Source organism: Martes martes (assembly GCF_963455335.1).
Source record: "Martes martes genome assembly, chromosome: 7".
In the NCBI taxonomy this organism is placed as follows: Eukaryota; Metazoa; Chordata; class Mammalia; order Carnivora; family Mustelidae; genus Martes; species Martes martes.
The window spans coordinates 133,722,011-133,745,550 of record NC_137894.1 but is presented as its reverse complement, the minus strand read 5'-3'; the positions used below and the strand labels follow the sequence as shown (position 1 = coordinate 133,745,550).

The 23,540-nt window shown below is 42.3% G+C and overlaps 1 protein-coding gene across 1 annotated transcript in view; it reads right to left on the bottom strand.

Moving 5' to 3' along the window:
- Window positions 1-19,255, bottom strand: part of GOLGA5 (golgin A5) — a 31,989-nt gene extending 12,734 nt beyond the window's left edge. Inside the window, exons 1-7 of the mRNA XM_080807766.1 lie at window positions 19,082-19,255; window positions 16,494-17,067; window positions 10,491-10,718; window positions 8,905-9,124; window positions 8,105-8,228; window positions 4,406-4,609; window positions 623-793 (exon numbers count right to left, since the gene is read on the bottom strand). Of these exons, the coding sequence (XP_080663892.1) occupies window positions 623-793; window positions 4,406-4,609; window positions 8,105-8,228; window positions 8,905-9,124; window positions 10,491-10,718; window positions 16,494-17,037 (1,491 nt within the window). The 5' untranslated portion in view covers window positions 17,038-17,067; window positions 19,082-19,255. The remainder of the gene's footprint in view (window positions 1-622; window positions 794-4,405; window positions 4,610-8,104; window positions 8,229-8,904; window positions 9,125-10,490; window positions 10,719-16,493; window positions 17,068-19,081) is intronic.
- Between the last annotated feature and the right edge of the window lie 4,285 nt (window positions 19,256-23,540).

Below are 23,540 nucleotides of genomic sequence, written 5' to 3'. Positions count from 1 at the left end.
AATGCATGGATGAATATTCTTCGCAAAATGTGCTTCTTTTAAAGAAGGCTTATCAGTCCACACCTTGTCCTCCCTCATTCTCAGAGGCTCCTACTATAATATTTATGTCACAGGCTCCATGTTTAATCTAAACAAAAGGTCCAACTTACTTTTGGATTAAAAACAGCAATTACCCATAAACTACAAATCATAAAATTTCTTGTGAAACTATAATGTCCCTGTGTCCATTCCAGTATCAGAAAATGTCCCAGTTTTATAGACAAGCCCAGATCTCAATTGTTTTTTAACCACTAGATTGTAAGATCCATAAATATGAAGACTCTGTCTGGATTCTTGTTGTAACTCCGAGCCCACAAGATGCCTGGCATATGGTGGGCATAAGGTTAGAATTTAACGATCTCATCTAGTTAGCTCTGTTTGTTATTCCCAGGACTTCACTGTCCCTCGATGGACAGGAAACCGATCGCCTTAGATGCACTACTACACGGCGACCACGATTCCCACACCCGTTCCACACACCCTCTCACTAACACACTTCTCCCAAAATACAGACCACCGCTGCTCACCTGCAGATCGCTGGGGTCAGCGGCTGTCCGTGCTGCGGAGCTGTACTTGATCTTACCTGTAATTCGGATCTCAGCTGATGTATCAGGCCCATCAGCTTCTGTATTTCCTCCTTCTGCATCTCCTTTTCGTGCCGAAGTTCTTCCAGCTCCATGCTGTTAGCAGTACTGCTGTCGAGGCCTTCAAAACCAGATCCTTCCTTTAAGCTGTTAATCAATTTTTCTTTAGACTATTAGAAAAAAAGAAGTATCTTTAAGCAAAACAGACATGAGCTTGTATACGGAATACCATCAATATCACACCAACTAAGCCACTACGGAAATAGTCCAATTAACGTTCTCCATCAAAGAAAGCCCACATTGAGATAAGAACTCAGCAGGGCCTTGCTGTACACCGTCCTTGGATTTTAGTCCCCAGGATCATGCTACTGTTGAAAACTTGTCATTAACAAGATTTCCCTGTACTTTCTTCTCATCCTTTCTCATGCTTTTTATCTCCATCACATGCTACTCAGCAAACATTTACGGAGCACCTACGATGGGTTTGGCACTCTGCTCAGAGTCCCATGCAATGAAGAGGTCTCTCATTTGGGATGGTACCCTCTGCCTTACAAACTAAAAAGGAAGGTACAAGTATCCAGTAGATGGCAATAAACAAGTTGAGAGGTGCATTTGCTAAGATTACTTGCAGGGTTCCAAGGAGAAACCACTTACTGGGGAAGACAAGGCTTTACTTGAAAGCAGCAGTTGCACTGATCCTGAAAAATGCCTAGGATTTTATTTTTTTTTTATTACTTTTTTTAAAAGACTTTATTTATTTATTTGACAGAGAGAGATCACAAATAGGCAGAGAGGCAGGCACAGAGAGAGGGGGAAGTAGGCTCCCCGCTGAGCAGAGAGCCCAGTGCGGGGCTCGATCCCAGGACCCTGGGATCATGACCCGAGCTGAAGGCAGAGGCCTTAACCCCCTGAGCCACCCAGGCACCCCAATGGCTAGGATTTTAACAGGTGTGGAGAGAACAGGACAAAGCATAATAACGCAAAAGCATTAGGGCATACAAGAAAGTACTGCTGAGATGCGCTCGGATAGGATGTTAGGGTCAACCTGGGGGGCTTCAGATGCCAGGCTAAAATGTTTGACTTTTATCTGATGGGCTAAAACAAACAACTAAAAAGTAGACAGGGAAGTGACATGACCAGAGATCCATTTTAGGAGGGTTAATCTGGCAGTGGTATCAAGCAGGGGTTCACAAACTATGGCTGATGGGCCAGATCTGGCCTGTGGCCTCTTTGTGTACAGCCCACCAGCTAAGCATGATTTTTACATGTTTAGAGGATGATCAAAAAAAAAAAAAAAAAAGACAAAGAGTATACAATGAAGACCACATAGAACTTGCAAAGCCTATAATATATACTATTTGGCCCTTTACAGAAAATGTTTGCTGAGCACTGGTAGAAAGGATGAATTGGAAGAAGAGATTCGATGTGGGAGGACCAGTTTAAGAAGTGCTGTAATTATAATTCTAGGCCAGCAGTAAGGGCCATCAGCTCTTTTGCCTTCAATATGAGTATCTGAGAGGCGCTCTCCTCCATCAAAAATAGTTTTTCTTTTCATGTGGTAGTATTATGGGTGACTTCTTCAAACTTCTCTGTATTTTTCCTATTTTCTATAACACACATAATTTTCTCTCTCTGCCCCCCAACATAGAAAAGGCCCAGACCCCTGTGATGAGCTTCAGGCCTCTACTTCTGATTGCCTTCCTGAAACTTCCACCTCGGTGTCACATCAGTCCTGCAACCTCATTGTCACTTGTCCTAACGCCCATCGGCGCGAGCCTGTTCTCCTTCCTGTTCTCTGCGGCACCACGCAGGGTGTATCGCTCATGCGCTCAGGAAACGAGTCCTCCTACAGTCCACTTGCAGTTCCCCTTCCTGCAGCTGAATCCCTAAGTCGCACACACCCCACCTCCTACATGCCTCCGACCTATCCCATCTGCCACCCTCACTGCCACAAACTAGACCTTGTCCTTGTCACTTCTCACCATTAATTCTGATACGCTCCTCTGTACCATCCCCCTCTCTCCACTCCATCCTCACTGGTCAATGTCCACAGAGGCTTACCGAGCACCTTGCAACCTCCCCAGGGCCCCGCCCGGTGCCAACTCTCCCCCTGCTCAGTCTCTCACCTCTCCCGTCTACCACTGCCTAGGAGATAAAAATCAAAACTCCTCTGCACAGGATGTGAGGCCCTCCATGGTCTGGCTTCTGCCCGTCACTGAGTTTTCTCCCCCCGCCCCGCACTTGATCCCTAACCCTGCATGCTCCAGCAGAGGAACCAGCTGGCGTCCAGTAAAGATGTCCTGCTCCCTCAGACACCCCTTGCTCTGCGACAGCCGTTCTGTCTGAAATCTCTTCCCTACCACGAGCCTTCCCACCCCCCTTCAAGTTCCTCTTTACACAGCATCATCCGATCATCCGTGACATCCCCTGGCAGATTTTAAGGGTTTACTGCATCAGAAACTTTGTCCTATCGATTACCTCGGTGCCCCTCTGCTAACTGAACGCTCCTTACAGAAAGAAAACACACCCCCAGCATCTATCATAATGTCTCGTGGATAGTTAGGTGCTCAGTAATAAATCAGAGTGACATAGCAGAAGCAATCGGACAGAACAGTCTGGAGGAATGGATATGCTGTCTCATGGATGTGGAATCAAAACGGTATCATGGCTCAAGCTCTACTGCCTGGAAAGAAGGTGTCATATTTACAGAAACTGGAGAATGAATGAGAAGCTGGGGGGAGAGGGGCACATCCCACATAGAGAAGCCTGGTAGGCACTTAGAAACCGGGATCAGGAAGTGAGGCTGGGAGACACGCTTAAGTGACATCGAGGTGACAGAAAGAAGCGGAGTGAGTATAGGATAACATCAGGTAAGAAGCAGTGAGAGAGGACAGAGAGAGAAGGCAGCCGGAGTGGGACGGGAGGCAGGAGTTTAAGAAGGCAGGAGGACTAACAGTGTCCGGTGCTCTACCCCAATCAAAGTGGATGGAAATTAAGAAAAGGAAACAAATATGTATTCAGGTCATTAAAGATATCTGGGAAGACAGTTTCAGAAATGTATCAGGGACAGAAATTACACGAAGAAGTTAGAGTTAATAGCTCTAAAATAAAGATGGCATATTTACAATAATTCTAATAAGTCTAATGTTGAAGAAAACAACAGGGAAATGGATCCAAGTGGTCACAAAAGACAAAGGGTTGTTTTCTCCTTAAGCAGGAGTTCCAGGACGTAGTCTTTGATCTTCCACCAAGCAACGGTATGCTCTTGAGTAAGCAGAGCAGGAGAAAGGCGGCAGAAAGGAAGAAACGGAGACAGGACAGACTTAGGAGGAAGAGCTTCCATATAGCAGAAGAGGAACCAGCGCACAGGCTAGAAAACCCTCCTAGAGAAAGATGAATGTATACCTTTCCCTCAGGAGGCAAAGGACAGAGAAGCCGAGGGCTACATGAAGTGACACGGGGAAAGCTGGGTGAGGCCAAGACCACTGGCTCTGAAAAACTCAATGGGGGATCTGCCGGGAAGAGTAAAGCGGCTGCCTAATGACAAACGTCGATATTGCCACGTTTAAGGTGACAGGTGAAGACACGCGCCAGGCCGTGGCAGAATGAATTGTCAATAAAAAGAAAGAAAGGCGGTAGGAACAAGGGCCATTTTGGTGCAGGAAGTCACCTGAAGTGAGTCAACCCGGGCAAACGCGAATAAATCCTCTTGCAGATCTAGATGGAGTCTGAAAGCGTCTCCCACTTGGCAGATCTTAACATCCAAGACATTTCCTGCCTACCTGGAGGATTCTAGTAGCTTTTTGCTTGTAGTCAGTCAGCTCCTGCTTGGAGGACTCCAAGCCGGCCTTGCACACTTTGATTTGCTGCTGCAGCTCCTCAACCCTCTTCTTCTCCTCCGCGCATTTTCTTTCTGCCAGAGTGACTGCCTCGGCCAAATTCTGACGTTCCACTTCCATCTTATTCAGGCGTGCTGCAAACTCACTCTGTGACAAATTTTTATATCATCTTTAGATCATGTCCTCTGAAATATATCTTACCAACCATCCAATCAGATGCCTTATGGGATTTTTTTTTTTTTTTTTTTTTTAACGTTCAGCCCAACAACATAACAGGGAGGTTAAAAAATAAAACAAAAACACCTCATTTCTTAGGAACTGAAGACTAGGGACTCGAAGGTTGCTGGCTCCCAAACATGGCAATGCATCAGAATCGATTAGAGGGTTTTATTTATTTTTTTCTTTTTTAAAAATGTTTTATTTATTTATTTTGAGTGACAGAGGGCACAGAGGGAGAGGGAGAGGGAAAAGCAGACTCCCTGCTGAGCAGGGAGCCCAATGCAGGGCTCAATCCCAGGACTCTGGGAGCATGACCAGAGCCAAAGGCAGACACTTAACCGACTGAGCCATGTAGATGCCCCGATTAAGGAGTTTTAAACACCACCCAAAGCCTTCCCTAGACTTACTGACTTGGAATTTCCGAGACGATGCTTGGAAAAAGAAATCTGTTTAAGAAATGTCCGAGGTGAATCTGGTCAGCCTGATACAAGCTGATCAATCAATAAAACAGAAAGTCTATCAGAAAGCAAATGAAGGGGCACCTGGATGTCTCAGTCAGTTAAGCATCCGACTGTTGGTTTCAGCTCAGGTCACAATCTCAGGGTCAGGAGTTCAAGCTCCACATCAGGCACTGCGCTCAGCATGGAGTCTGCTTAAGTCTCTCTCTCTCAAATAAATAGAATAAATTAAAAAAAAAAAAAAGGCAAACCAAAGAGATAAGGAACAGCTACATCTTTTTTAATAGTATGGCTAACGTTTTCCTTCTATTTCAAATTTCCTAATGAACTATTCAATGTAATTATTTTAGCTTAAGAAACTTCCAAAGCACGTTCTAGAGAAACACATGCCTATCACTTACTAGCCTATCTAGTTCTGAGATTTTATTTTACTTTTATTCTCAAAAATTCCCATCACCAGAACACTCAGGTGAGGCAGAAGTCTGATAGCATTTACAGTTCACACACCAATAACTAAAGCCACAAACCTTTGATCCAATATTAACTCCTGTTTTAAACAAAAAGAGCAAGAGGACTGTGCTAATCTCTACTAAACATGTGAAATGTGCCTAATGCAACTCAGAACTGATTTTTTCTGCTTATTAACTTTAATTTTTCTGTAAATTCACTTTAATTAAACATAAAACTACTTAATTCAATTAATAATAGGTTCATTGGGATATAATTCATACACCGTAGAATTCACCCTTCCACGGTGTACAGTTCAGTGGTTTGCAGTGTATGCAGAGTTAATTGTACACCCATTACCACTACCTAGTACCAGTATGTTTTCACCCCAAAGGGAGACCCTCTACCCACTTCTCCCTTCCTTCTAGCCCCTGGAAATGATGAATCTACTTTCTCTGTAGATCTATTACGGACATTTCATGTAAGTGAAATCATCTAATATGTGGCCTTTGGTGTCCGCCTTCTTTGACTTAACGTCTTACAGGTTCGTCCATGTTGTAGCATGAATCAGGACTTCTTTCCTTTTTATGGCTGAATGGTATCTCCTTGTATGCATATAGCACACTTTGTTTACCTATTCAGCAACCGAAGGATATGTGTATTATTTCCAGTCTGGGGCTATTGTGAATAATGCTGCTGTGAATATCTGTGTACTATTTTCTGTGTGGACAGATATTTTCAATTCTCTTGGGTACACACCTAGGGCAGAACTGCTACACCATATGGTGTACTCTATGCCTAAATTTTGAGGCACTGTTAGTGGAAAACTTCTGAGTATGTTTAGAACAACTGGGCATGTGAATTATTTTTTTACCCATCAAATTTATGAAATCTAAATATAAACCAAGTATTATGTAAGAAAATTTATGACTGGGTGCCTGGATGGCCCAGTCGTTAAGTGGCTGCCTTTGGCACAGGTCACGATCCCAGGGTCCTGGGATTGAGGCTCATATCGGGCTCCCTGCTTGACGGGAAGCCTGCTTCTCCCTCTCCTCCTGCTCCCCCTGCTTGTGTTCCCTCTCTCACTGCATCTCTCTCTGTCAAATAAATAAAATCTTTAAAAAAAGAAAAAGAAAATTTATGACTGAATTAAGTACAAAATATACCATATTTTAAAGCAGTTGCAAAAAAGAATGTAAAATATCTCATTAATGATTTTTATTATTAACTATATGTTGAAATGATAGTACTTTGATTTTTGTTGTTGTTTTTAAGTAGGCTCCATGCCTAACATGGAGCCCAATGCAGGGCTTGAACTCACAACCCTAAGATCAAGACCTAAGCTGAGATCAAGAGTCAGACACTTAACTGACTGAGCCACTCAGGTGCCCCGAAATGATAGTACCTTGGATATACTGTGATAAATAAATACATCCATTAGATTTCCAAAAAGCCCACACGAGCTGACAGTTCCTTTCAGGGATAAACTATTTTCACCTGTTGAAAAGACAGTCTGAAACCAGTGAACCACTGGCCAATAGACACACCCGTGAATCTTATGAAACTCAAACACCAGTGCTTATACCCGACCTCACGCTGTGGGATTGGACTCCCTGGGAGTAGAGACCTGACATCAAAAAATATTAAAAGCTACACAAGTGATTCTAATGTGTAGACAGGGATAACAATCACTAAACTAGATGCAAAAAACTCATTTAAGACTAAAACTCTACATATATTACATACAATTTTCTCTGGAAATAGATGAATCAGATTAAACTGGAAGGAGAAAAAGCTTACATAAAAAAGTTAATAACATGCCTCACATCAGTTTTTTCCCCCTCATCTGGCAAAGTGCTTTATTCAAAAGTTTCTCAGCACCATCTAGTTTTAAGAAAGAGGCCCCAACCCCTGGGTGCCTCAGTGGGTTAAAGCCTCTGCCTTCGGCTCATGTCATGATCCCAAGGTTCTGGGATCGAGCCCCACATGGGGCTCTCTGCTTGGCAGGGAGCCTGCCTCCCCCTCTCTCTCTGCCTACTTGTGATTCCTGTCAAATAAATAAATATAATCTAAAAAAAAAAAAAAAAAAAGAGGCCCCAAATCAGCTTTTCATCAAATAATGGTAATGTTGGCTGCACAACAAAATAAAGTGAAAAAATATCTATCTCTACTGAATATTAATTATTTTAAATGTATTCCTTTCTTAAAGGGGTGCTGAGGGGCTGCTTCTGCTCTATGACCACTGCCCAACCTGTGCATCACCCCTTCAAATACCGTCTTGGAAGAAAAGTCCCCACACTTCCTCCCAATGCCTTGTTGATGGATCATAGAGGATGCTGAAATTTATTTACACTGTAATCCAATATATAAGATTAAGTAAATTTAGCAAGTTATCAAGCTAACTTTTCAAATACTTAGTTGTTGTCACAGAAACAGATTTTTCTGAGAATGTGCTGCAGGATTTTATTACAGGGTAACTGTGTTCTAAGACAGCAAAAAGGCATCACTCCTTTCTAACCTGCATCTGTTTGCAGCTCTCCTGCTCTCTCTTCCGGGCGGCGTCCGCCTCGTGCAGTCTCTCCTGAAGGGTTTGCAGGGCTTGGTTCTGCAGGCTGCTGCCTTCGCTGTGATCCTGCATTATTCTACAAGAAAAGGCATCACTTGAAAGGACTTATTGCCACCATGTCCAAGTGAGAAGGTGGAATAACTTTCAAGGCATCGGCCTGATGGCACAAAAGAGATGATTTGACTGGGGCGCCGAGGTGGCGTGGTCGGCTGGGCATCTGACTCCTGGTTTCGGCTCAGGTCACAATCTCAGGGTCGTGATACTGAGCCCCGTGTTGGGCTCCATGTTCAGCACGGAGTCTGCTTGAGATTCTCTCTCCCCATCTCCCTCTGCTGCCCCTTCCCCCACCCCTCTCCCTAAAATTAAAAAAAAAAAAAAATTTAAAAAAAAGATGGTTTGACTAAAATATTCTTAAAGAAATATTTTTGCCTTTTAATGGAATGTACCCTATATTTTTAGGCATCCAAATAGAAGCAAACACCATGTATCATTATATATGCCCCCAAAAGTTAAGGACACTATATTCTTCAAGTATTTTTAAATTCAGAATTTGCTAACAATGCATCTCAAGATTCAAGTAATAAATCAACTTGTAATCATGCATATTGACATCACCACCAAAAGCTAAATTATCCCTCCCTAAATTTCGAAAGCTAAGTTTTCATAAAACAGTCTACACTACAGTGTTCATCATTACTTGCACAGGGAAGAATCTGTCTAGTCCCTCTGTCACTAACACCAGGACGAGCTACCGTGATTTCTCCGTCTGCAAGGCTTCCAGGGCTTCGGAGCGCGTGGCCAGGAGCTGGTCGGCCTCCTGCAGCCTCACTTTCAGCACGGCCAGCTGCGAGTCCTTGGCAGCCACAGCTTCGGTCAGGTCATCGACCTGGGCGCGGAGCTCTCGGGTTATTCGATCACTCTTTGAATGGTCAACATTCCACTTCTCAACTCTCGCTCTTGCTTTGGTTAATTCTTTAAAAAAAAAAAAAAAAAAAAAAGTAGTCATAATAATGAGAGAGATTTCTCTCTTCAAGCAGGCACACTTTTCTCAGAGCACACAGACTCTCCTCTGTGTCCCTGTAGTGCTTACTACCAAAATCAAGAGCTTACAAGTATCTTCAAATTATTTGCTTCAAATGGGATACCCACTTCTCAAGGCCAATGTTCCCATCTGTATCACAGTTAACAGGTTGGAAAGGGCACAATGGTAGGTGCTCTTCTACAAAAACAATCTTTCTGAGACATATCCTAAAGCATTTGGGAATCCAAATTCTTGGATTTGGTTCAGAACAGCAGCACGGTCGGTGAATTTGCTGAGTTCTGCTAGAGACAGGAAGAATGCAAATACAAATCAAGGGCACAGAGTGAACCCCGCAGTAAGACCAAAGCAAACAAAATCAAAACCTGAAGATAAAACGCAGGAGAGAATGTGTTTCTCTTGATGACTGTAGGAAAAAGACGCTATTTTTTAAAAAAATCTAGGACACTGGTGCCGGAACAGCAACGCGGTGCCGATTTCCACACTCTCACACATTTATAATAGCAGTTTGCAAGCCAAAAAAATATATTTTTTTTTTATATTGAAGCAAACTCTACAGGGTCTCAGGAAAAGCTCTATTTCTAGGTCTTTATTAGTCTGGTAGAGTGAAACTTTTTCTGAAGTCAGTCCAACAAGCCCTAAGCTTTCTGGGCCTCCATCCGTGTCTTGGCAAAATTTTTCCTACTGTCCCCACACTCCTTTCTAATCGCTGCCAGGAACCAAAGCAGAGACTTCTTCGCTTCTTCCTTTTGTTTTCCCTCAGCCACACTTACATTAAGACTAACACAGTCCACCTCCCATCACCTTACTCATGAGATTATTTACTTTTAAATAATCCATTTCTGAGGAATCCAAGAGATTTCTACTCTAGGGCCACTTCACTGGGTATTTCCAGAGGATTATTTTTCAAACTGAATTCCATGTTCACTTTACATCCCCTGGAGCAGTACAATACTGTGACCTTGTCTACTGGTATCCACTCCTTTGTTTAATCCCACCTCTGGTTCATCAACAGCTCCCTCGAAGGTTCAGAAGAGATCAAATGAACCAGATGATCACTAACATCCCCGGTTCTTAAATTTCATGACTCCTAAGGAATGGCCAAACAAAGGCAATATTCTGTTTAAGATTAGTAGGAGGATGACCGGTTCTATTTCTAAATCTGGGCCCTATATTTCTATGAAAACCAGGTTTTATAAGTCTCATGTGAAATATTTCTAAGTTTCGATGTAATCAGGTTTTCAGTTTATTTTTGAAATGTTAAATTCCTAACCCTCCACAATTTAAATAAGGCTCTACCTTCTTGCGTTTCCTTGGATCTTTGAAGTAATGAGGCCATTTCTTGATTTAAAGACTGAACTTCATTCCTCAACAGCTGATTCTCCAATCGAAGATTAGACAGTTCATGTGATTTGCCATCGTGACTAGGTGCTGGGTTGTGGTCAGCGGGGACAGCACCTGATGATACATTTTCCTTTGAAGAATCCTCTTGAACTTCATGGCCAGAATCTGAATTATTAGAGGTTACTGTAAAAAAAAAAAAAAAAGAATCCACTTTTATTATACTGGAACACTCACCACATACACATTAGTAGCTTACTTTGGTAGAATGCGTTTTGGCTCAAGTTGACTGCTGTAGCTAAAATTAAAGAAAAAAAAAGGAAATATTCTTTTTTTTTTTTTTTTTTGCAAACTTATATTCTCAATAGATTTCCTTCTGATGAAATTTCATTCACCTACATGGAGGCTATAGATCTCTAAGGATCTCAAATTTTGGATATACTGAATGAATGGTGATAAACAACAGACACAAGAATACAGTTCTGGAAAGAAGAAAATCAAGAGATCACCTAAGCGGTTGGGATTAGGAAAAAAGGGTTTCAGTCTCCCTCCGTCTCTAAAGCATTTTCTAAAACAAGAGGAAAGTCTCAACAGTGAAAATACTAGAAAAGCACAAAAGAACAGCTGTGGGTTTCAAGGCAAAGACAGTAATCACAGGTCAGAGCCATTTGTTACGTATCAAATTGGAATCTAAAAGGCCTTACACAAAGAGACAGAGACTCATAAATTCAGATTCATCTTGTTTTGGACTAAACGTGATCCAAATGCATTTTTAAGAAGATTTTATTTATTCATTTGGCAGAGAGCAAGCACCCGAGAGCGCACAAGCAGGGGGAGCGACAGGCAGAGGGAGGGGGAAAAGCAGGCTCCCGCTGAGCAGAGAGCCCGACCTGATGACCTGATGAGCTGAAGGCAGACACTTAACCAACTGAGCCACCCAGGTGTCCGTCCAAATGCATTTTTTTACTCAATCTAAAAAAATTATGTTTGTGCTAAAAAGTGAACTGTATCTCGATAAAATGGACTAAATAACTATGGGCAAAGGAGGTGACACTTCACAAAGGAAGATAAACAAATGATCAATAATCTTATGAAAAAGCTCTCAACATCTTCAGTGATCAAGGAAATGCAAATTAAAACCACAGTGAGAACCAGTACACACCTGCTAGAAGGGCTAAAATTAAAAAACACCAAACGTTGACAAAGACGTGGAGCAGCCAAAACTCAGATTATTGGTGGGAGTACGAAATGGTATAACCACTGTGGGAAAAGGTTTTGCAGTTTCTTATGAAATTAAATACTCCCAGTGACATTTTGCCCAGTGACTCCCCTGCCAGGCTTGAAAATGAAAACGTTTTCCCACAAATAGACAAGTACAAAAATGTTCATAGCAGCTTTATTCACAGTAACCCCAAACTGGAAACAATCCATTGTCCATAAAAGAGAAGAGATAAACTGTGGTATATCTCCAGTAGAATACTACAAAATAAAAAAGAACAAACTATTGATATACCCAATAACATGGATGAATCTTACTAACATGATGAGCAAAAGAAGTCAGAGAAGAATGTGTATATCCTACATGATTACATTTATATGAAACTTTAGGACAAAAACTAAGGTGAAAAAAATTAGATTAGTGGTAGTTGGGGAAATGGGGTGGAAAGATTAACCGGAAAGGGACATGAGGGAAGGGGGCAAAGAAGCGTTATCATAAAAGTGTGGGTTACAAAGGTACAGCCGCTTATCTGTATAGCTAAGATTTGTGCATTTCAACATACAGAAAAAATTATGAGAAATGGAAATCTGAATAATGACTAGGCACTAGATCATATCAAGGAATTATTACATTTTCAGGGTGATGATGGTGTGGATGTTTGTTTCTAAAGTTTGCATTTTGGGTCACCTGGGTGGCTTAGTAGGTTAAGCATCTGACTTTGGCTCAGGTCATGGTCTCAGGGTCCTGGGATCAAGCTTGGACTCCCTGCTTAGCGGGGAGTCTGCTAGTCCCTCTCCCTCTACTCCTCCCCTTGCTTGTACGCTCCTTGTCTCTCTCTCAAATAAATAAAATCTTAAAAAAAAATAAAGTTAGCATTTTTTTAGGGTAATAAAATGAATTGTCTCTAGATGAAATGATATGAGATCTGTAATTTGCTGCAAAATAATTCTGTGGACAGTAGAGGTAAAAAAGGGATGGAAAGTGGGAGGTATAAATAGAACAAGAATGGCCATGTTGATTAATATAGCCAGACAATACATAATATTGGAGGGAGTCATCAAAATCTACTTCGATATGTTTGAAATTTCCAAAATAAAAATTTTTCAAAAGAAATAAAGTATATATCCAAACTTGTGGGATACATCCAAAGTAGTATTTAAAAGGACATTTACAGTCTTTAGTATTTACATTAAAAATGAAAAGAAAGAAAATCAATGAGTTTTCCATCCACCTTAAAGGCTATAATAACAGCAAAATAAACCTCAAAGCAGAAATTAACAATAAAGACCAGAAACTAATAAAATAGAAAAGAAACTTGCTAGAGAGAATTAAAATGGTCTTCTGAGGGATATATCATAAACAATATGCCAATAAATTTTTAAATGTATACTATGTTGAAACCTACCAAATTATATACTTAAGTATGTATAATTTATTACCTGTCAGTTACACTTCATTAACACTATTTGAAAAAAAGGCATTTAGCACAGTGCCACATATTATTTTTCTGGTAGTATCTATGATCAAGCTTTGGTTTCTGCAGGGTTAATATGAATGATTAATGTACAAATGGGTTTTTTTCAGCTGTGATACTTTCATTATTTTCCTGAAATTAAGTAAAATAAATATAATCCCCCAAGTGTATATAAAATAGACAAATTCTTGGGAAAAAATGTAACTCATCAAAATCAGAGGAAATGGAAAGCCAATGCAATCAGGAGTTAAAATCTTCCATTAAAAATACTCCAGGGAGGCCCTGGGGTGGCTCAGTCAGTTGAGCATTTGCCTTCAGCTCAGCTCATGATCCCAGAGTCCTGGAATCTAGCACCACTTTGGACTCCCTGCTCAGCGGGGACTCTGCTTGGCCCTATCCCTCTGCCTCTCCCCTTCCCCCCGCCACCCTCCTTTTGTGCTCTCTCTTGCTCATACTCTCTCAAATAAATAAATAAAATCTAAAGAAAAAAAAAAAAAAAAAAGAATAGCCCAGGCCCTGATGGTTTTACTGCTGAGTTCTAGCAAACAATCAGCGAATAAATAATCTTACATCAAATAATTAGGACAACAAAAAAGGAGGGAATGATTTGCAAATCATTTTATAAGGCTAACATAACTGTAATACCAAAACCCAACAATATTACCAGTCTATTTTGCTTATGAAATAAATGCAGAAATCCTAACCACAATATTAGCAAACTGAAAGTTAAGTTTGGTTTTAGGTTATAAAAAGTCAATTGATTTGTATACTGTATCAATATTAAAGAACAAAAATCATATAAAAAAATCATAGATACCTAATTACATATAGGAAAAAAATGCTACTAAAATTCAACAGAAAAGCTCAAACTAGATATATAGAAACATTCTTCACCTGATAAAAAGTACCTATGAAAAACCTTACACAAACATTATATTTGGTGAAACAGCCAAAGCCTTCTGTTGAAGACAAAGATAAAAAACTGGTTTTCATAAGCTAATGCAGTGAGGCAAGGAAAAGATTTTTTTTTTTAAGATAAACAGGTTAAGAAACCAAACTGTCATTATTCAGATACTGTACTGTTGAAAATCTAAATGAATGTACAGAAAAATATGAAGATTAAGAGCTATGTAGGTTACTGTGTGTCAAAGGCCAATATATCAGCAACAGTAAGCAAAAATTTTAAAAAGATATCACCTAAAAGTTTCAAAGACTAAATCCGACAAAAAGTATGCAAGACCCTCACGGAGAAAACAATAAAAGTCTTAGTGAAAGACACTTAAAAATGGAATTGAGATTATACCACGTTATAATGGGTGAAAAACCTCAGTATTGTAAAGACACTGATTCTCCCTCAACTAACCGTCCATATAAAAGCAATGGACTCCCAATGAAAAGACCAACAGAATTTTTGTGAAACTTGGCAAATTCTAAAATGAATATGGATGAAAATATGAATGAAAATATGGATGAAAATCCAAGAATAGCCAAAACATTCTTGAAGGATCCGGTGGGAGAAATTCCTCTAGGAGGTATCAAAACACTATAAAACTGCATTAATTAAGATAGTGTGGCATGGGTCAGGGCGCCTCGGTGGCTCAATTGTTGGCTGGCTGCCTTCGGCTCAGGTCATGATCCCAGGGTCCTGGGACTGAGTCCTACATCGGGCTCTCTGCTCAGCAGGAAGCCTGCTTCTTCTTCTTCCACTCCCCCCGCTTATGTTCTCTCTCTTGCTGTGTCTTCCTCTGTGTCAAATAAATAAATAAACTCTTAAAACAAAAAGATAGCGTGGTATTGGCACAAAAACAGACAACCCAATGAAACAGAATTAAGTGCCCAGAAACAGAGCGATGTACAGATGGATGCTTGATAATATGCCTGGGGTGATACTGAAGATTGAAAGGGAAAGGAAATATTTTCAACGAATGATGCTAGATGCCGAGATAATAGATTTCCAACCCCTCTTCTTTTCACCTGAAAAATTTCTACTCATTCTTTAAGACCCAGCTCAAGTTATAGACCCCGTGAATCCTTCCCTAAATACCTCAAATAATTAGTTACTTTCCTTAGTGCCTCCACAATACTCTAACCATGTCACAATTGCTATACTTACTATCCTATATACTAATATACATGTAAATTATCTGTTTACATGTCTGTCTAACCCATCAGACCCTGTTGAGAGAAATTAAGCCGTGTGGGCGTACATAATTAGTCAACAGCTACTGCATGATCTGGTCTTGAATGCCCCAAACACTTGCGTCTGCACCACTTTAACCTCAAAGATACAAGACAGATTTTTATTCACCAACAGCCAAGACTGTGGGAGACACTGTAACATTTAAGAAAATAACAAGCTTCCATTCATCAACTTTATACAAAGAATCTCTGCAAGAACCGGCCATGCATATTGCTATTTTAAAATGGTAAGGGCATGCCTAGGTGGCTCAGTTGGTTAAGTGTCTGCCTTCAGCCCAGGTCATGATCCTAGGGTCCTGAGATCAAGTCCCGCATCAGGCTCCTTACTCAGCAGGGAGCCTGCTTCTTCATCTGCCTGCGGCTCCCCCTGCTCATGCTCTCTCTCGCTCTCTCTCTCTCTCTCTCTGACCAACAAATAAATAAATAAAACCTTTAGAATGGTTAGTAGGTACTTGAATTAGCCACAATACCATGCTAACCTCATTTCTGCAGGTGAGAAGATACACACGTAGAGTAACTTCACAGCAAATTAAACAACTGAACACCAGAACTCTAAACTGTTACTTCACTATCAGGTCAATGCCTTCAACCCTTCAACTTGAAGTTCAGTCTCTCAGCTTTACGTCTCAGGGACACAAGGGGGAAAGAAAAACACACACACACACAATTCTCACAATCCAAAATATATGTGAAGTACAGCCTCCTATTTTATAATCCCAGAAAGAAATGATATGAGATAGTCCCAAATCCAAAACTATGTTTTCTTCCAGATTTTAAAACTGTTCTTTCTGTATTTCAAAATATCTTAGAAAATCATTCTGGACAGAACTTCTTAGATGCTAGTCTGGGTAAAGTTGCCCAACAGCATTTAAAGGTCCCTATTATAACTGTGCTGACTAATAGTATGTCAAGTCGTCTCCCTAGTTTATACCACGCTGCAGAGACTGCCTTTACACCAGGGGGGAAAGGTAACAAAACAGAGGATGAGAAACACTACCGAAACATTTTAGACTAGGGTAACACATCCAATTTGCTTAACTCTAAAAGAAACAGAGGGCCAATTAACTACCATCGCTTTGGCTCCCAGAAGGATTTTCCTCTGTGGCTTTGACGGCGGTTATGCTGGTGGTCACAGAGCTGGTACTTGCTGTCCGAGAACTCGGAGGAACAGGGGTCCGGCTTCTTTCTTTTTTGATTTCCACCCTCCCAGTAGGCTCCTTCTGTGAACTATTAAGAAAGTCAAACAGCAGCTCATCATCGGGTTCTGACTTTTTTCTTCGAACAAACTGGGATGAAGGCCTAGGAAGAGATGCATTTTCAGGAGGATGGGAAGCCTCCGCCGATGTCCTCGATCCGACTTTTACATTCGCAGTGCCAGCTAAGAGAGTGGCTTTCTGATTTCTAATGTTATCAGCTGCTGAGGAAATATATGCAGCTTTAGATCCAGTCTGGTAAGTCAAATCCGTATTTTGCTGAAGTTCAGGATAGTCAGCATTTTTGTTATAGGTGACGTTGCCGCTGTTCTCTTTTCTACTGAGAGCTGTTGCCGCCCCCTGATCAACCCGATTTAAAAGATCTTCTGCCTTTCCAGCAAGATCCGCAAACCAAGACATGATGGGAGCAGAAAAATCCTATTGGTGAACCTGTAAAAGGGACATAATGGGATCAATATGGCCTAAGAGCAGAGTATAGCAGTTAAGACCAGACTCTGGAGTCACACAGTCCTGGACTGAAAGCTGAACCCTGCCTCTTACTATGTAACCTTCAACGAATTACTTCACTGAAAGTGAGCAGCTTTATATAGAAAATGAGGAAACTACACTATAGGACAGTTTTAAGATGAAATTATGTAAAAAAAAAAAAAAAAAAAAGCTCTTTGCAAAACGCCTGACACATGGCAGACATCATTTTAGAAGTTGCTCTTTCACCATAATCATTACACCTATCACTACCATGACAACTCCTATTTCAACAAAAGGCAAATGTTAATATAGTAAAAAGCATTCAAATAGCAAATCATCAATATGGCAAAATTGCAGTACAGCCAAATAAAAACAATTTCCTTTAGTTTGCTTTAAGGTGCTAAAACCCGAAGAAACTCCTGACTAACATGAACTAACATGTTAGTTCGTGAACTAACATGAACTAACACTTAACATGAAGACTAAATCCGTCTTCATGTTAAAATGCAGCACTATTACGGATAATTTAGGTGTACATAACCTGTGTAAAGTGCACCTACAATAATTTAAATACTCAGTACCCGCTATGTGCACATTGGCTAAGTTCAGAAGTAAAAAAAAAAAAAAAAAGGCTGCATAGCCATTTATTTGATAAATAGACCTGAATGCTTATGGTGTGCCAGAATTAATCAGAATGATGAAGTAATTAGTCCTTACAGACATGGAAGTATACTACATAAAAAAGTCAACATCCATTTCTTGAATGTGCACATTGTTTCTTTTGCCTGGAATGTTCTTTCACTGTTAACTCTTTCTTGTTCTTAGTCTCCACTTGAAAGTCTTCGGCTCCAAAACACAGCTCTTTTTTTTCCTTCCATCTAGATTAGGTCGTATCATTCTCTGTTCATATGCTATGCTTTTCCCTCACAGCCCTTCATGGTTTATTGATATTCTCTTGTCTCATTATCTTAATCACACATCATTTTCACAACCACATTATGTGGTCAGGAGCAATATCCTTTTTTCCACAAATGGGGAGTAGGTGGCAGCTGAGAAACTCAAATCTAAGTCAGCCAAACCCACTTTTTTTGAACTCCTGCCCTTCTCATCTAGCCTCTCAGGATCTGAATAACCTCAAGAAAGTTCACCTTCTAAACATGCTCCATACAAAATGGGACAATAATATGCCTGTGTATTTCAGTTTATGTGTCATCAAATGGAGGTGTAATGCTCTGTAACATGTAAAACTCCCTACAGATGTAAAGTATTATTCTCAAGTAGACAGTGGTGGTGACTGGGCGGCAAACGACCCTTACTAAAGAAGCAATTAAACACTCATTAATTATTAGTTCTTATTAATATCTCGCCTCCCGTTTTAAAGTTACTAGGGCTTTAAAACAAAACCCCGTGCCTTAATATTGATTACCCAATTTAAATACAAACATGGGTCCCAGGCACTTGCCCCAGTGACAAACTCCAGCGGACTTCAGAGGTGCAGTGCCCTCAAGTAATTTCTCAAGAATGCCCCCAAGAAATGGCCCACACGGAGGCGAAGAGCGGGTGGCAGTAGTGGCATGGGGAGGGGTCCACGGACAACAGTGGCAGGACTTGTTTCGAAGGCCAGATGTCAACACAGAGGAAGGGAGGCTGGGGTCAGCCGGTGGGTCCTAGGGAGTTTGTCATCAGTGGACCCCAGCTAGAGGAGTTACAGACCCCCACTTCGCTCCCCACCCCGCTCGCGGAGCCCCTGGAGCGGGAGCAGCGGTCAAACCAGACTGGGGCGGGGGAGGGAGGAGATGGGAGGGCACCAAACAACACCTGCTGAGGCCCCAGGGGGTTCTCCTGTCCCCTCTCTTAGCCCCCCCCAAAGCGGAGAGACCAGAGTCTCCGCTGAGGGGAGGCCAGCCCCGCGCCTAAGGCCGTTAACGCCCTAGGCGGACCCGTCCGGCCAGCAGGGCTCACGCTGCCGCCTCACCTGAGTACTGCGGAGGGGCTGCACGCTGCCTCGTCGCCCTCCCGGGCCGCCCCCCAACTCAGCAGCGGGCGGCAAGAGGGCCCGGCAGAGTAAACCTGGTTCCGGGGCCCCGCAGAGTAAACCTGGTCCCGGCCCCGGCCCCGCGGCGGCCCGGCTACTCTTCCGGGAGACGTGGAAGGGCGGCGAGGACCCCAAAACAGAGTGACTTCTGAGCTGCCTGAGCGGCCCGGACGGACAGCAGCCACCTGAAAGCGGCTCAGGCGGCGGCGCCGGCGGCTGCGGGGGCCTCGCTCTTGGCCACGCCCTTCTTCCGCCTGGAGCGTGTGACGTAGCTCTCTTCCCGCGGAGAGGGCCCGCACGCGGTGGGCATAACATTGTAGGCCACGCCCACCATGGGGGGCGGGACCCAGCTGCAGCGCGAGTGGGTGACCGAGGCGGTGGCCCGCCCCCAAGGAATTTGAGGCCTGAGTTGGGCGGGGCGTGAGACCCAGGTGGACCAGACCGCCTTCTCCTTTCCCTCTTCCTGCTTCGCCTGTCAGTTTTACGGAGGAGGATGCTGAGGACCCAGGCGAGGAGATGAGAATCCAGAACAATTTCCCTGGTTTCACGGAGCTCCCTTTCTAGTGGCAGAGACAGATATTAAATAAACCAATGATGGAACGAGACGATTTTAAGCGGTGGGGGAAACACTTTAAATGGTGTGATCAGGGAAAGTCTCTCCGAGGAGGTGACATTTGAGCTGAGACCCAAAAGGTGGAAAAGACCTGCAAAGGGTCTATCTAGCCATGTTGTAGTTATGTTATGCATACAGTTGATTGAGTATTTGAAATTAGCCTAAAATCCACATTCAGTAATTAAATACTCAGCTCCCACTATAGTGCACAGGCTTAGGCTAATTTGCCCCTAATGACAAGCCCACAATATAGTCCCAGGGATCCCCATGTTCAGGTTGATGAAATTAAGGTTCAGGGAGGGTAAAGTAACTTGTCTAAGATCATGAGGAGTTCATATTACTCCAAAGCCTGTGCCCTTAGACTCAGTGTTTTATTTTCTCCAATTGAATATTGGGAGTGATTACAACTCCCTTTTCTCTTCTCAAGTCGGTTTAGCCCAGTCTAGTGAATGGAAAACTTTTAGCAGCAGCAGGAATAATAATACTATGTAACAGTTCTTGAGCCCTTATTAAGTGCAGAATACTGTCACACACTGGACATGCTTCACCTCATTTCATTCTTACAACCACTGTTAGGGAGGTGCTGTTACTATCCTGTGATAGGTGGCCTTTCCCCCCAACTATTAAATAGCTCTTCCTATTAAGGATTATACATCACTACCTGTTGCCAGGGGATCGCAATGCCTCCTATCAGAGTGTCCTCACCAGCCTCACTGATGTCAAGCTTGATCATGTGACTTGCTTTGGCCAGTGGAATGGGAACAGAAGGCCTTCTGCCACATCTGAGCCAAAGTGTTAAGAGCCATTCTGTATTTCCATCAGCTCTCTTGATTTTCTTCCTCTCTCGTGAGAATGGCTAGTACATATAGAGCTGCTACCACCCACTGGGTCCTGGAAGGAAAAAGACACGCTAAAGCAGCCCACTTCTAACAGGTCATAGGAGTGAAAAATAAACCTTTGCTTTTTAGATGCCACTGGAATTTGGGGCTGTATCCTACACAGACTTACCGAATGAAATATGATTAATACACAGCCCCATTTCACAGATGAAGACGCTGAGATTCAGAGAGGTTTAGTTCCTTTCCCATGGTCACTGTATGGTACACGCGGGCTAGCTAGGTGGTGCAAACATACCCTGAATGCCCACGTTAATCACTATCTTGAAAATGTGGAGATCTTGTCCTCTGTCTATATTCCCGTCAAGGAGAATGTGCAGCAGAATGTGTTGTTCAGTGTTCAAGGTCGGGGCTCTGGGGGTGGCCAACCCAGAGTGTCTCCCTTGCAACGAAGAGTGTCTAGGTGGCAGGCCTTGATCTCCTCAGAAATGCTGGTCATGCAAAGAAGGGAAGGGCCACTGATAATTGCTAAGTTAAGTTGCTTTTATATAAAACTTGCTGCGTGTAGATTCCAGCAGCGGATGCTTTGTCCAGTTGGCTGCTCCTGGACTCGCCGTACGTGAGTTACCCCAGTAAACCTACATCTCAATTACTGTCTCTGGGTCTTTTCTTTGACCTCACCAGACTATCACCCACCTTAGCTGACTAAGCTAGGGTGCAGCTGCTCAGGCACGCAGCTTGTAAGTCGTACATCTGGGATTCAAACCAGGTTAGTGTGGCTGCAGACGATGGAAGGGGTGAGGATGAAAAAAGTTGAAGCAGAGCCATATCAAATATATTAGCAGTCAAATGTAATTAGCAGGAATTAGCATATTCCACCGTTCTGGAAACCCCCAAAAGAATGTTTCCAGAATTTTCACACGTACTCCCTAAGACGGTCAGCATATAGAAATCTGCCACTCTGAACTCATTGGGGCCAGGCTGGCTTAGCCAGAGAAACAGCACAACTAAGAGAAAGAGGTTACAACTTTGTCCAGTAGGTAAGAAAATTTGCTTTTTTCTTTTCCCGTCCTCCCTGTCCTCATGGACCAGAGGAGCTAACTCCTTGAAAAAGAGAGATGACAAGGCATGTGAAGACCAGATGGAGACCCCAGACTCCGCTCTAAATCTCTAGTGCAACCAAGCTGGTTTGCTCCAGGGACCAGGGATGATAACTTTGAAAAGAGCTTAAGAATAAAATTTTAGGGATGCCTGGGTGGCTTAGTTGGTTAAGCGTCTGCTTCCTGCTCAGGTTATGAACCCAGGGAGCCTGCTTCTTCCCTCTGCTTGCCACTCCCCATTTTTGTGCGCGCTCTCTCTCTCTCTCTTTCTCAATCTGACAAAAAAATAAAATCTTTTTAAAAAAAGAATAAAAAGAATAAAATTTAAACAAACTATATTGTGACTTTTGGAATGGCAGAGTGAAGAACTCACCAAATCCTCTCCCCAATGATGAGACTGGACAAAATTGCCATTAAAAATTTTTTTTTCAACTCCCTGGAAATCAATCCCAGGCATAACACAAATTAAGGAGCATTTATTCAAGTAAAACTACTAAACTTTGGGTAGGAAGAGTGAGAGTGTATGACATTTTAGCCCAGAACAATTCCCAGTCTCCCCCTCCAGTTTGATGGAGATTGTCCTACAAAGGCTGGGAAACTAGGGAAACCAGCAGCTTTGCAGCCGAAGAAGGCAGCTTGATTTGGAGTGGAGCCAGAAAAGCCTCATGACCAAGGGGAAGCCTCCGTTTGGAATGCCAACATTGCAGCTGCTGCGGTTGCCATATTGCTTGGTCCAACAACCAACAAGAAGGCTTCCTAGAAGTTTAGCAGTTTAGTATAACCAGAGATGGTTATAATGGACTTTGATGAGCTCCCACATGCACTGGTGGTCTGGGAGGCTGTGTGCAAGGCTATTTAAGCTCAGAAGACTCTTGAGATGGCCCTAGTTGTCTACTCATCCTGCCTCAGCATGAAGCCTTACACAGATATGGAGGAGACACTAGAAAACCCAGCAGAATAAAAGACAGGGCAGTCTTGAAAACAGCCTGACTTTCAAATGACTCATCACATACACAGCACGAGAATAAAAGCTGATGTCACATCAGGAGCAATGGGGAAGTCAGTGGAAGAGAGAAGGCAGTGGAATGGCATATTGAAAGCGCTGAGGGGGAAAAAAGCTGTCAGACAAGAATTCTCTAATAGAATGATCCTTCAAAAACGACGTCAAGATAAAGACACTCCCACAGAAACAAACACTGAGAGAGTTTGTGGATAGAAGATCTGCTTTATGAGAAATAAAGAGTAATAATAATATAATTGTATAAATAATATATAATAAGTAAATAATATATAATAATAAAAACATAATGTATAATAAATACTAAAGGAAATCTTGCAATCCGAAGGGAATGACACCAGGTGGTAACTCGAATCTTAGTGAAGAAGTAAACAGAACTGTATGCTAAATACCAGGGCAAGTCTGTTCCAATAACTGAAAGTGGCTGAAAGTTATAGAATCTGGCAAGATTATCTCAAGGAAGCTATCGTTCAGAGGGAAAAATGGGATCTCCTACAAATCAAAAGTATAGTCGAAGAGAAGGAATGAAGAAATGGAATTACTTCCTGTCGGTGTCCCCAGTGAGCTGGGACTTCCTAATAAACCAGTTACGCTAACAACTCAGAGTGTTTGACTCCACCAACAATAAAAATATAAGATCCATGTAGGGAGTGACTCCCAGGTGACTGGCATCACACAGCTGCTATACTTTTTCTTCCACCTTATGCTTCTTCTTCATAGCATTTACACAAGTGTGATTACGTGAAGAAGGGCAAGGACTATCGTTGTTGTCTGTGGCTCTATTAGCAGGGCTTAGGAAAGTACAAGGCACAGGCAGATGCTCTGACATATT